Source organism: Leguminivora glycinivorella, chromosome 18 (genome assembly GCF_023078275.1).
Source record: "Leguminivora glycinivorella isolate SPB_JAAS2020 chromosome 18, LegGlyc_1.1, whole genome shotgun sequence".
NCBI lineage: Eukaryota > Metazoa > Arthropoda > Insecta > Lepidoptera > Tortricidae > Leguminivora > Leguminivora glycinivorella.
The window spans coordinates 422396-436154 of NC_062988.1; the positions used below are offsets into that span (position 1 = coordinate 422396).

General features: G+C 42.0%; 1 protein-coding gene across 1 annotated transcript; it reads left to right on the forward strand.

Annotated features, from left to right (window-relative positions):
- Positions 1-239: 239 nt before the first annotated feature.
- Positions 240-9869, forward strand: LOC125235832 (probable pyruvate dehydrogenase E1 component subunit alpha, mitochondrial). Its single transcript, XM_048142432.1, has 9 exons — positions 240-429; positions 540-614; positions 2098-2266; positions 4597-4757; positions 5360-5422; positions 6437-6608; positions 8600-8749; positions 9124-9299; positions 9542-9869. Exons 1-9 carry the CDS (start codon positions 376-378, stop codon positions 9725-9727), a joined length of 1206 nt encoding a protein of 401 aa, XP_047998389.1. The 5' UTR covers positions 240-375; the 3' UTR covers positions 9728-9869.
- Positions 9870-13759: the final 3890 nt, after the last annotated feature.

Genomic DNA, 13759 nt, shown 5'->3' on the forward strand with positions numbered 1-13759 from the left:
GTATAGAATATGGTACAATCGTATTCAAGATTTATTTAATACTGCCGAAATTCATTTACTTACTTATATGCTACTAAATTTACATGTATAACAAAAATTGTAATCATGTATTATTAATACATTTACTTGATTCTTTACAAACAAGATTTGAGGAATCAATTTTTATTTTATAAAGCATTTCAAAAAATAGCGGTGATAGACGTGTCACAAATGTGTGACCTTTTTGTCCTGAATGACATCTGTCAACTCTTCACGATCAAATAGTCGGGGGTCGGGAAGTGTTTCAAGAATTAATATCAATTAAATTGAATAAAAGTGGTCCTATTTGTGGATCACTGATTTATACTGGGCTTTATAAAAGATTTAGTGACCAAAATGAGTAAGCTAATCCCCTCTGCCGCTAAACTTTTGTCCGGAAACACAATCACAGTGAGTACTTTGTTTCGTTGCAAATTTTCGGCTTTCCTTTCTGCTAACATGATCAGTGAATACTTGGTAAAAGTTGATATTGTTGTTCTAAATGTATTGTTATTTTGTAGAAAGCGGCCACCCCGGTTGTAACGACCACGAAATCAAAGTACAGCACGAAAAGTGAAGCTCGGTTTGAGATTAAGGTAAGCTTCAATAAGCCGTTATTGATGGGAATCAGATGAACTTACTGAGCTGTGTCAAGGTCAAAGTTAGTATTTCTTAGTTAAATGGCAGGTTAAGTTAAAGTTACTTTCACTTTAATTGTAAATTTCTTACTTATGTAACCTAACCTTCAAAAGTATTTATTTTGAACTTGACATTATCTTTCTGTATCACATGTCGGGGGCCTGATGTCTTAGATATAAATATGGTATTCTGAACGCATCTATAAACTATCTTGAGACATCTTACATTGTATATACTTTGTTGCTAAGTCTTCTGTTTTTAAATGAAGTAACTTTGTAAAATGTAATTATTGAAGAAATTGTTTGTTTAGCAGTTTATAGTTCAATTTTCGTTGGTCAGTACTAAGACTATTTACATACAAATTCACTTGAACCACCAATTACTAATCAAAATCCTCAATATTATAATTGTTCATAAAAAATGTTTAAAAAATGATTACCTTATTGCTTACAAAATATAACCAATACACTACTTTATTTGAACTTTAAACCTAGAAAATATGAATAAAGTGCAGGTTCTTGGAAATATTTAGAGATGGGCCGAATATTCGGTATTCGGCATATTCGGCAAGATTTTCAATGTTCGTATTCGGCCGAATAATTCAGTAGCATTGCCGAATATTTACTGAATAAACAAAGTAAATAACTAATGAAGATCTTACATATTCCATTGGATAATAAGCTCCCATTTTAGTAGTTTTCTAAGGAACTACTAAAAAGAGTTAATTAATACATCAAAATATGTTTAAAAAAACCATAGCTTAAGAGTTGAGAAGAGTTCAGAGTTGTTTTAACTAAGTTTTAGTTATCCACTAAATCATAAGAACATAGTTGTAGTAACATATGTAACCATTATCATTTTTCAATCATTTAATAGTTTTACTGAACATCCGCTTTGAAAATATGGCGTAACCGAATATTCGGCCGAATGTTCGGTTCGGTAAGAGCTGAACCGAATGTTCGGCCGAATATTTGTATTCGGCAATGTCCATATTCGGCCCATCTCTAGAAATATTTATATAATAAATAATATATAGTAAAATGTTTATATTTTTAACCCCCGACGCAAAAACGAAGGGGTGTTATAAGTTTGACGTGTCTGTCTGTCTGTCTGTCCGTCTGTCCGTCTGTCTGTCTGTCTGTCTGTCTGTCTGTTTGTTTGTCTGTCTGTGCGTGTGTCTGTCTGTGGCATCGTAGCTCCCGAACGGATGAACCGATTTAGATTTAGTTTTCTTTGTCTGAAAGCTGAGTTAGTCGGGAGTGTTCTTAGCCATGTTTCATGAAAATCGGTCCACTGTGTCGCGGTCGGGGGTTTTTTCAAAATTTTAATTTTGTGGTTAGGTTATTAGAAGAAATTTCTGTTTCACACAATATGTGAGAAATTAAATTCAGAATACAATTCCCTAAAAGACAATTCATTTCATTTGACTGCACTCTCCAGCCCTACAAACTCCACAAATTGGACAAGGGCCCCGCCGAGTCGGCCACCCTGACATCGGAGGATGCACTCAAGATCTATGAGCAGCTGGCCACCCTGCGCAGGCTCGAGACGGCCTCCGGGAACCTCTACAAAGAGAAGATCATCCGAGGCTTCTGCCATTTGTATTCAGGTGGGTATAGATATGGTTACCATTGTTTATGGGTGTACATTGGCTTACCAGAGAAGGAAAACAGATTTTGATTTCAGAGTTTAATTAACAAGAAATAATATGTGTTTTCCTTTGGTTTCTGTATTTGTGTTCATTGAAATAAAAAATTTGTAAAGATTTATTGCCAATCGTAAACTAGAACTTTCCTTTGCTAATCCGCGAATAGATAACGTGCAAGTCAATCAGTGCTAACCTGTTATAATTACTTGCGTATTTTTTACATGCTATTAATTTTCCCACCCTCCCACCGCAAAAATAAAAATAAATACGCAAATAAATATAACATGCAAAAAATACAATAGCATAATAATAATAGCATGTAAGTTAAGTGATAATAGATCGACCGCAACGCCGGGCAGTGCTCGTTGACATCACCATCCCCCATGATGAGAATCTCGTGAAAGCCGAGAAGGACAAGTCCAGTAAGTACCTAGACTTGGCTCACGAGATAACCGCCATGTGGGATGTTGAATCAACGATCATTGTTCCGATAGTCGTTTCAGCGAACGGTCTCATAGCGAAGAGTCTCGACCAACATCTTAAGAGACTCTCGCTAGGTGGCTGGATCAAGGGCCAGATGCAGAAGGCGGTGATCTTGGACACGGCGCGGATAGTCCGACGGTTCCTCTCTCTGCAGCCCTAACCACCGGCAGCTTGGGCCCTGCCCCGCTGCTGGCGGCACCCTAGGTTAGGTTTTTTATAATGTGTTTATATGTGTTTTATATTGTTTTGTAAGTGGTTTTGTATTTTACTTTTATATTCATATTATAAACAGCCTAGCCTAAGATTTGAAAGAAATAAAGAGAATAGCATGTAAAAAATACGCAAGTAATTATAACAGGTTAGCACTGATTGACTTGCACGTTATCTATTCGCGGATTAGCAAAGGAAAGTTCTAGTTTACGATTAACATGGATTTCCGCAAAGTAACGCCTGATTCCATCGATTAAGATTTATTGCAGTAAATTTGTCTCCTGGAAAACCGTCCAACTTTATTGCTTCCAATAGTGATGCTTTGACAGGTTATTCACATTAAAATACAAGCAACTCCAGTCCTTATGATAAATGAAAAATAGATTTTGCAGTTACTTTTAATCTTTAAAAGTTCATGCTAAACAGGGTAGTGGTAAACACAAAATATTTTTCTGTCGTTCCACTGGAACTGTCAAGGTCGCTGCGCTAATAATTTTTTCTTCTTACCATTCTTACCATGTGTATACATGTCGGTCATTAAATAAGAAAGCCTCAAATCACATGTGTGACTGTGTGTGTTGTACTCCCGAAATTGGCAAACTGTTGGACTTATGTGCGCATGCAGCGATCTCATTGTACAGTCAAGTGCAAAAATAAGTATCAAAGAAATCTACTCAAAAATATGGTACTACGCTCTTATTACACCGGACTAAGGTGCTATGGGACATATTTTTGAGTAAGATGTGTACACCCATATTTTTACACTTGACTGTACACAGTTAAGACAATAAATGAAATGAAATGTCTTGACTAAGATCTGAGACATTTCTTACTTGGCATGTAATCTATTGTTGATTTAAGAGGGCTTTCGTGTTAAAAATAGTGAAATCGCAACCGAGCGCTCGATCATACCGCGTGTGGTATCAAATTAAAGGGCTTTGCGAGTAGTTTATAAATATATATCACATTATAGGACTTTTTCTACTTGGTCTAACAAAATATGAGAAAATGTCCAAAAGTGGTAATAATTGTACCGAAGAAGGCTCGTTTTCAAAAAATTGGCAAAAATCAATAATAGCAATTTATAATCACTAAGGCATAACAGCAATTTAAGTAAACGTTGCAATTAATTTAGTACAAAACTTACTTCGATGTGATGTAGATTTTCAAAGAAATTGTCACTTAATTTTAGGTAATTTCTGAAAAAAATTGAATTCGCCTTAGGCTAGTTTACTCTTTTTCAAAAACTTAAAATAAAAATCTAGTCTGAAATGATTGTGGTACAGGATATACGAATTATAAATTTACCCGTTTTAATATTCAAAATTGTCCAAATTTTACAAATAAGATCGACTGATTCAGCTCTATACGTGCGTTTTTCTAAACGTGCATTAGAGAAAAATTCATAATTAATTTAGTGAGTTAGTTTTCAAAAATTCAGTCTTATAAAAATCAAGATAATAAGATGCTCTAACTGGAACTTGAATTAAATAAATCTATTGGATAACGAAAAGTGTAGTATTTCACCGACTAAAACTATCAATTTTACATTATTTTGACGTTTTTTTTGAAAGCAGCCTTAATAAATTGTTGAACAGGGCAAGAAGCGGTAGCGGTGGGCATGCGGCAAGCCATGCGGGACGTGGACTCGGTGATCACGGCGTACCGCTGCCACGGCTGGACGCATCTCATGGGCGTCAGCGTGCTCGGCGTCCTGTCCGAGCTGACCGGGAGGAGGACCGGCTGCTCGCGCGGCAAGGTACACTAGTGATAGGAAACAGTAGAGAGCATGCATTCCTCTTGGCAAGGGTAGAACAATTGAGATAAGCTGCATCTCCAGCTAGACAACATAGACAACTGTCGCCTGCAGTGTTTGACGGCTGATACGACCTTCAAACCTTGAAGAAAGGCCGGCAACGGTCCTCCTACCCTTCTGGTATTTCGGGTGTACATGAGCGGCAGTGATCGCTTAACATCAGGAGACGTCTATTCGTTTGCCCCCTATCGCAAAAAAAAGCCAATGCAGATGAACTGCACTGAATAGACATCCCCAACTATTGTTCTGGGGCCCGTTTCTCGAAAGGTACAAGCCTTGTATTACAAGTGCGCGAACTGTCAAATCGTATGGGTTTCCATGGAAACACACTTGTAATACAAGACTTGTACCTTTCGAGAAATGGGCCCCTGGTGACTGAACTCGAAAATAGTGCTCGCTGGGTAGCTGTGGCCAAAATTATGTTTACATTATTATCATTATCTCACACAATAACTCAATTTAAATGGAGAATAAAAAGTAAAATACTAAATTATTTAAATTTAAGTGTAGACAACACAATAACATAATATTATTTGTTTGTTCAGGGTGGCTCTATGCATCTTTACGGAAGAAACTTCTACGGCGGCAACGGAATCGTAGGAGCACAGGTCAGTATAATAACTACATGTTATCTTTTACAACGTTTATATCAAGTTTATAACACTGTCACTAATGTCGTATGCTAGCAAAGTTCTCCTACGCATTATAAACGTTAGACTCTCGTCCTATTTGGACCACCACCACTTTGGACCCTAAAAAGCTGTGACGTGGCTAAGATTGACGCTTTTGAGATGTGGTGCTGGTGAAGACTGCTACGTATACCTTGGACAGCAAGAAGAACTAACATCTCCACACGCCTCTCCAAAATATGCCAGGAGCGAACCCTTAGATTTTTCGGTCACATTATGAGATCACCAATGCATAATATTTAGAAGTGTATCATCTTGGGGCGAATGAATGGTAAACGCGCTTGGGGTGGGGCTCGTAAGAGATGGTCTGACTGTGTGAAGAAGTCGACTGGCGGCAGCCTATACCGTGCAGTCCACATGGCTTATGACCGCGTTCAATGGAGACACGCTACTTGTGCTCGCGATCCTCAGCATTGAGGGAACGAGGAAGAAGAATCAAGTTTATATAAATAATTTCTGTTTGTTGACTCTACAAGACTCAAAGTTGTTATCGGTTTCACTAAATCGGTTTTGGAACTTCGAATATTGAACAGCATGCAGCATTCAAGAAACAACACGCAGTAAGTAGACCACATAAACAACCAGTTTTATTATTACCTTTTATTTACTTTCACCAGTTTCACCTATCCCGTTGTCTGTCTGTAATCAAATCTTGCAAGTAAAATTTTACCCACTTTCCGATTGAGCTGAAATTTTGCACACATGTAAATCACGTGACAATGCAATATTATGGTATCATGGAGCTGATCTGATGATGGAACAGAAAGGTGACCATAGGAACTCTGTAATGAAATGTGGTATTCCCATCGACCAAGGGGTTTTTATGTTTAGAAATGTCTCGGAGAGTAGTATGACTGTTGAAAGAAAAGTACAGTCGGCGATAAAAGCTTGTGCTAAAAATGAAAGTCTTGTGAAAGAAATGTTTTTGTCCAGGGCCCGCTGGGCGCCGGCGTGGCGTTCGCACACAAGTACAGGGGGGATGGCGGCGTCTGCTTCGCGTTGTACGGCGACGGCGCCGCCAACCAGGGCCAGCTGTTCGAGGTCTACAACATAGCCAAGCTCTGGGACCTGCCGTGCGTGTTCGTGTGCGAGAACAACGGCTACGGTGAGCCCCGTCACATATACTCGTCCTGTACTGCAGGCAGTAGGCCAGCTGTTCCAGGTCTACAACATAGCCAAGCTGTGGGACCTGCCGTGCGTGTTCGTGTGCGAGAACAACGGCTACGGTGAGCCCCGTCACATATACTCGTCCTGTACTGCAGGCAGTAGGCCAGCTGTTCCAGGTCTACAACATAGCCAAGCTGTGGGACCTGCCGTGCGTGTTCGTGTGCGAGAACAACGGCTACGGTGAGCCCCGTCACATATACTCGTCCTGTACTGCAGGCAGTCAGGGCCAGCTGTTCCAGGTCTACAACATAGCCAAGCTGTGGGACCTGCCGTGCGTGTTCGTGTGCGAGAACAACGGCTACGGTGAGCCCCCGTCACATATACTCGTCCTGTACTGCAGGCAGTCAGGGCCAGCTGTTCCAGGTCTACAACATAGCCAAGCTGTGGGACCTGCCGTGCGTGTTCGTGTGCGAGAACAACGGCTACGGTGAGCCCCCGTCACATATACTCGTCCTGTACTGCAGGCAGTAGTCCAGCTGTTCCAGGTCTACACATGGCCCAGCTCTGGGACCTGCCGTGCGTGTTCGTGTGCGAGAACAACGGCTACGGTGAGCCCCGTCACATATACTCGTCCTGTACTGCAGGCAGTAGTCCAGCTGTTCCAGGTCTACACTTGGCCCAGCTCTGGGACCTGCCGTGCGTGTTCGTGTGCGAGAACAACAGCTACGGTGAGCCCCGTCACATATACTCGTCCTGTACTGCAGGCAGTAGGCCAGCTGTTCCAGGTCTACAACATGGCCAAGCTCTGGGACCTGCCGTGCGTGTTCGTGTGCGAGAACAACGGCTACGGTGAGCCCCCGCCACATATACTCGTCCTGTACTGCAGGCAGTCAGGCCAGCTGTTCCAGGTCTACAACATGGCCAAGTTCTGGGACCTGCCGTGCGTGTTCGTGTGCGAGAACAACGGCTACGGTGAGCCCCCGCCACATATACTCGTCCTGTACTGCAGGCAGTCAGGCCAGCTGTTCCAGGTCTACAACATGGCCAAGCTCTGGGACCTGCCGTGCGTGTTCGTGTGCGAGAATAACGGCTACGGTGAGCCCCCGCCACATATACTCGTCCTGTACTGCAAGCAGTCAGGGCCAGCTGTTCCAGGTCTACAACATGGCCGAGCTCTGGGACCTGCCGTGCGTGTTCGTGTGCGAGAACAACGGCTACGGTGAGCCCCCGCCACATATACTCGTCCTGTACTGCAGGCAGTCAGGCCAGCTGTTCCAGGTCTACAACATGGCCAAGCTCTGGGACCTGCCGTGCGTGTTCGTGTGCGAGAACAACGGCTACGGTGAGCCCCCGCCACATATACTCGTCCTGTACTGCAGGCAGTCAGGGCCAGCTGTTCCAGGTCTACAACATGGCCAAGCTCTGGGACCTGCCGTGCGTGTTCGTGTGCGAGAACAACGGCTACGGTGAGCCCCCGCCACATATACTCGTCCTGTACTGCAGGCAGTCAGGCCAGCTGTTCCAGGTCTACAACATGGCCAAGCTCTGGGACCTGCCGTGCGTGTTCGTGTGCGAGAACAACGGCTACGGTGAGCCCCGTCACATATACTCGTCCTGTACTGCAGGCAGTCAGGGCCAGCGGTTCCAGGTCAACAACATGGCCCAGCTCTGGGACCTGCCGTGCGGGCACTATAGGGCGGTACAACGAGGGTCTGATCAAGATCGGAGGTCGAGGTACAATCGCTAAACGGACCTGTGTGTTGAAGTGTGAGTCTTCAGAAATGTCATATATAATGGACAGGGCCCGTAACTTTCATGCCGATGACATAAATATGACGTCACGTTACATATAGGATGATTCAAGAGTTTTATTTAATAATTAAAATAAATCATAATCTTGGGTTTCAGCTATTTTACCGCTTTCGATCCCTGAGTACTGTAACCGATTATTTCCACTTACCATTTCTATAAACAATACTTGTTTCGCAGGAATGGGCACGAGCGTGGACCGGTCCTCAGCCAGCTCTGACTATTACACGCGCGGAGATTATGTCCCCGGCATCTGGGTCGACGGCATGGACGTCCTAGCGACCAGGGAGGCCACACGATACGCCATCGACTACTGCACCAGCGGGAAAGGTAGGGTGTCTCCCCGGCGGGCGCCAGTGAGGACAGGTCTGCTACGGAAGTGGACCTGATGATTTTGAATGGAATAAATAGACACTGTGTTACAAAAAGACTGTATGTAAATCGGGGCGTAAGAATATTGAAAAGTCGAGTCTTTAAATCGCTCTGGCAAGCCATCGCGAATTAACTTACTCTCATTAGCAATATTCATTATATTCAACTACCCCAGGCGCACGCGTTGCAGGCGTCCATAGGTTACGGTGACCGCTTTCCATCAGGCGGGCCGTACGCTTGTTTGCCACCGACATAGTATTTTTAAAAAAAAAAGAGTTAAAAAAAGGGTCAAGTAGCTTATTCTATTCTAAATGTATACGTTGTTTCCCCAGGGCCGCTAGTAATGGAGATGGAGACATACCGATACTCCGGCCACTCCATGTCGGACCCGGGCACCTCGTACCGCACGCGCGACGAGGTGCAGGAGGTGCGGCAGACCCGCGACCCCATCACCTCCTTCAAGGAGAAGATCCTCACCAACGAGCTGGCCACCCCGGACCAGCTCAAGGTATGTTTACAGAACTGACGCAGAAAACTGACCACTGTTCTGGCGTTCCGGTCTTGGGTATTTGTGTGATGAACATATTATATTATTGTTATTATGTATCATCCCAATATAAAAAAAGCGTGATAAATTATGTTTATTGTAAGTTTTTGAAGGGTAAAGAGCGAGAGAGAGGTTACTTACGCGATTAAGTCCCATTTTAAATTAATAATACGTATGGGTAAAATAGTTGATCAATATTTCAGGAAATCGACGCTAAAGTCCGTACAGAAGTGGACGAGGCGACAAAGCAGGCGAAGTCGGAGCCCGAGATAGGCGTGGAGGAGCTCGCGGGCGACATCTACTACAACAACGCGGAGCCCTACATCCGCGGGCTCCACCCCGGCGCTCCGCTGACGCACGTGGAAGTCATGCCTAGGGCGCGCAACTAATGCTCTAGCCTATTACAGCCTGGGGCCGTAAGCATTTCTTTTTTTTTGCCAATAAAAACATTTTGATCGTTTTAGGGAATTTTAGGTCAATTATACTCAGAATCACGAGTACTTTCAATCTCACTGGGAGACAGAGTGTCCCAGACTTATATTGACCGGGATATAGACCGTGATTACCTTTTTGATTTTTGTCGAGCTCCCGATATTTCGACGCAGTTGCATGCATCATGATCACGGAAAACTGACGAAGGCGGGTGGATGTTAAAGTTGTATAGACAGCGCGCGATCTACCCTCCTTCGCGCGCGTCGGCTGCGTTCACTTTCAGCGTTACCACTGGTCGCGTTCACACTCGATGGTCTGTCCAAACACACTACACTCACAGTGTCACTACGTTTGTTCAATTCTGACTTCACCGGTTTTTTACACAAACAAATCACTGGATTCCATACATTAGATAGTTTGAAGCCATCCTCACGATTGAAATTTTTATATTTGTGAATCTCAATGGCTTCTCTTACCAATCTCGGTATGTAGTGGCGTTCCGTCGAAATTACCTTAGGACTATGCAACTCGATCCAATGATTTGCACCCGACTCAATGAGATGTTGAGCAATAGCAGACTTGCGAGTATCGTTCTTTTTGACTGCAGCAATGTGTTCTTTAATTCTGCAGGCAATAGTGCGCTTGGTCTGCCCTATGTAAGAACTGCCACAACTGCACTCAACTTTGTACACACCAGGTTTTTCCAGAGGAAAATTGTCCTTAGGTGACCGCAAGAACTGTGCAATTTTCCTGTGTGGGGTGAAGATAGTTTTTACAGAGTAATTGTTTAGTATTTTAGAGATCTTATCTGTCACTCCCTTTACGTACGGCATAAACGCTGGTTGTCTCACTGTGAGTGTAGTGTGTTTGGACAGACCATCGAGTGTGAACGCGACCAGTGGTAACGCTGAAAGTGAACGCAGCCGACGCGCGCGAAGGAGGGTAGATCGCGCGCTGTCTATACAACTTTAACATCCACCCGCCTTCGTCAGTTTTCCGTGATCATGATGCATGAAACTGCGTCGAAATATCGGGAGCTCGACAAAAATCAAAAAGGTAATCACGGTCTATATCCCGGTCAATATAAGTCTAATGAAAATAACCGTGAATCATTCAAAACTCTTAGAGTGTCCCAGAATTTCCATACATTTTTGTTACTTTCCTCTTTTGTTACCCCATACAATATGTACGGAAATTGGTAAGAAAATAAGAAAAAATCGTATGGGACAATTTTTTTAACTACTAGGATTGGAAAAGCTAGTAATTCTGAGTAGAAATAGCATTTTTTTTTTCAAAAATACACACTTCATAAAAGTGGCAAAAAAAAGAAATGCTCCCGTAGCCGAATGACATTTCTGCGACGCGAAACGAAAACGAAACGCCGCGAAAGGTAGTCTGGCTCTGTCGCGTCAATACGCAAGAGCGATAGAGACAGATATCTACGAGCGTTTCGTTTCGTGAGCGTTTGTGCCATTTGGCTACGTACTCGACCAGAAATATGAATATTGTCAAAAGGGCGCTGTTGTTCTGATGTATGTGACAGTTCAGTTTAGTATGAAGAAAATAGTTGTAATGTAATTCCGCAAGATGGCGCCTAGTCATATATTTCTGGTGAGGCTTTAATTTAAGGCTCTTGCCACTAAAATAATGGCCTCCGTACAAAGCCGGTTTAGAATGAGGAGGCACACTGACATTTTATCCCGGCAGGCGGCGCCTGTGCGAGTGTCTAGGCATGTCACTGTTATTCATATGTGAGAGAGAATAAACATATCATCTTCTCGCTCTCACGTATGGACTAACTAGCTTTTGCCCGATTCGCTCGCGTTAGAAAGAGACAAAAAGTAGCCTATGTCACTCTCCATTTCTTCAACTATCTCCACTTAAAAAATCACATCAATCCGTCGCTCCGTGTTGCCTTGAAAGACGGACAAACAAACAGACATACACACTTTCCTATTTATAATATTAGTATAGATAGGGTGGCGCCATCTGTCATAACCTTTGAGTGTGCCTCATCATTAGACTCAAACGAATACAAAACTTAGATATGTAATAAGAGTCATGAAAATTATGCAATAATTTTCTTATACTCTATAGAGAGTCTTACAAAAACCGTTTTTAATTTCTACTGTTTTTATTCTGTTCTGTTTACTGCAAAGTTTATCCGACGAATAGATAATTATAGATTATAGTAAATATATTTGTAAGAGAATTGTGACGAAATATCGGCTTTATACCTACGCAATTACTTTTTGAAGCACTTTATTGTACAAAGCATTATTAGTAGAAGTTTTTAGCAAATGTGATGAGTAAATGAATATCGTAATATAGCTGTTATCTTATGTCATTGTATATATGTATAAATATAAATCAATATGTATATTTAGTTGGGATTGAAGATCTAACTTGTCCGGGGTTACATAGAAATGTTTAAATCAACGAATTTGACATAGCATGTATGTGGTGCGAAATGTTTTCCTTCGTAATTTCTCGGAAACGTTCGTATTTGTCATGCTAGTTCGGTCAACGTACTTGTACAGTCAACAACACAGCGGTGAATACAGACATAGTGCTAAAATATGTAAACAGAACTTTATTGCCTGTACATTAAGGTGTGTTTATATATTTTTGGCACGTTGTATTTACAGCTGTGTTGTTGACTGTACTGAGACTGAAATAGCATGACAAGTTCGTAAACCGTGAAAAATACTAAAGAAAAAATATTTCGTACTATAAGTATCTGTATTATTTAACTGTTTCCTACGCTGCATGGTGAATAGGGCTATAGCATTTTTATTATTGTATTGTATCCATAAACAGCTATACCAGACAAAAAATGGCGAAATACGTCAGAAAACTGTCGTAATTTATAAACGCCCGCGGCGCTTGTACCATGCGAAAGTGTAAACTGCCAAAACTTATCAATCGCATGCCATTATCGAGTATAGAGGGAACGCACATGATCAGTTGTTACGTTGCACGTGTTGATATGTCTATAAGGGTAATTAAATTATTAATAAAAAATATTTCAATAACTTTGTTCTTTTTATTACTAGTCGTAGGTACAATCTGGTCTGAAAGTTAGCGTTGTTGTTGTATAGGTACTTAGTACGTTTTCACATTATCCGATCCGATGTCGGACCGATATCCCATGCATTACAGGCGCCATCTTGGATTTTTTCTATTGAAATCCTTCCGACATCCGATATCGGATCGGATGTGAAAACGGCCTTGGGATGCATAAATTCTGATGTTTTATTGTGAGGTGTAGTAACGAGGGGAAGAAATGCATTTGCAGTCTGTCTCGTAAGGCCGTTTTCACATTATCCGATCCGATATCGGATGTCGGAAGGATTTCAATAGAAAAAATCCAAGATGGCGCCTGTAATGTATGGGATATCGGTCCGACATCCGATATCGGATCGGATAATGTGAAAACGCACTTATCCTCTAAGTATGTACGCAATCGATTTTGGCTTTGAATTATACAAAAACATAGAGGTTGAGATGTAGACCTTTAATAGGGACTGAGTTCACACTTTTTGCCATACCTACTAAATTGAACCTTATCACCAGGCCAGAAAGGCGTCCGTGTCAGACTAGCAAAAACGGTCCATATGAGAGGGCCAAAGTTGGGTCTGGTGTCCCTCTCGCACTTATTCCCACTGCCAAAATCATTTGAATGTCGTCATCACATCACTTTTTGGCCAATTAACTAATGGCAAATCTAGATTATCTATAATTCTATGGGTTAGAACGTCAAATCTTATGCAAATATTAGCAAGGACGTAAGGGACCTCTTTGTCATAAAATTTACTTTTTTTTTTTTCGTTCTTCTGGACAGGCTAGGACCATAGGCCATACCGCCTCATAAAATTTACTTAAAAAAATATATATATTTTTCAATGAATGCGCCAGGAGCGCGATGCCATTAAAAAAAAAAATGTCATAACATTGACACCAACGTGACACTGACAGTTTCATAACAT

Bases quoted from the DNA above. Each gene is read 5' to 3' on its own strand.
- LOC125235832 (XM_048142432.1), top strand. From the start codon at position 376: ATGAGTAAGCTAATCCCCTCTGCCGCTAAACTTTTGTCCGGAAACACA. The intron at 5,423-6,436 runs GTCAGTATAATA...GTTTTTGTCCAG, and splicing joins ACGGAATCGTAGGAGCACAG to GGCCCGCTGGGCGCCGGCGT. The intron at 6,609-8,599 runs GTGAGCCCCGTC...CTTGTTTCGCAG, and splicing joins GTGCGAGAACAACGGCTACG to GAATGGGCACGAGCGTGGAC.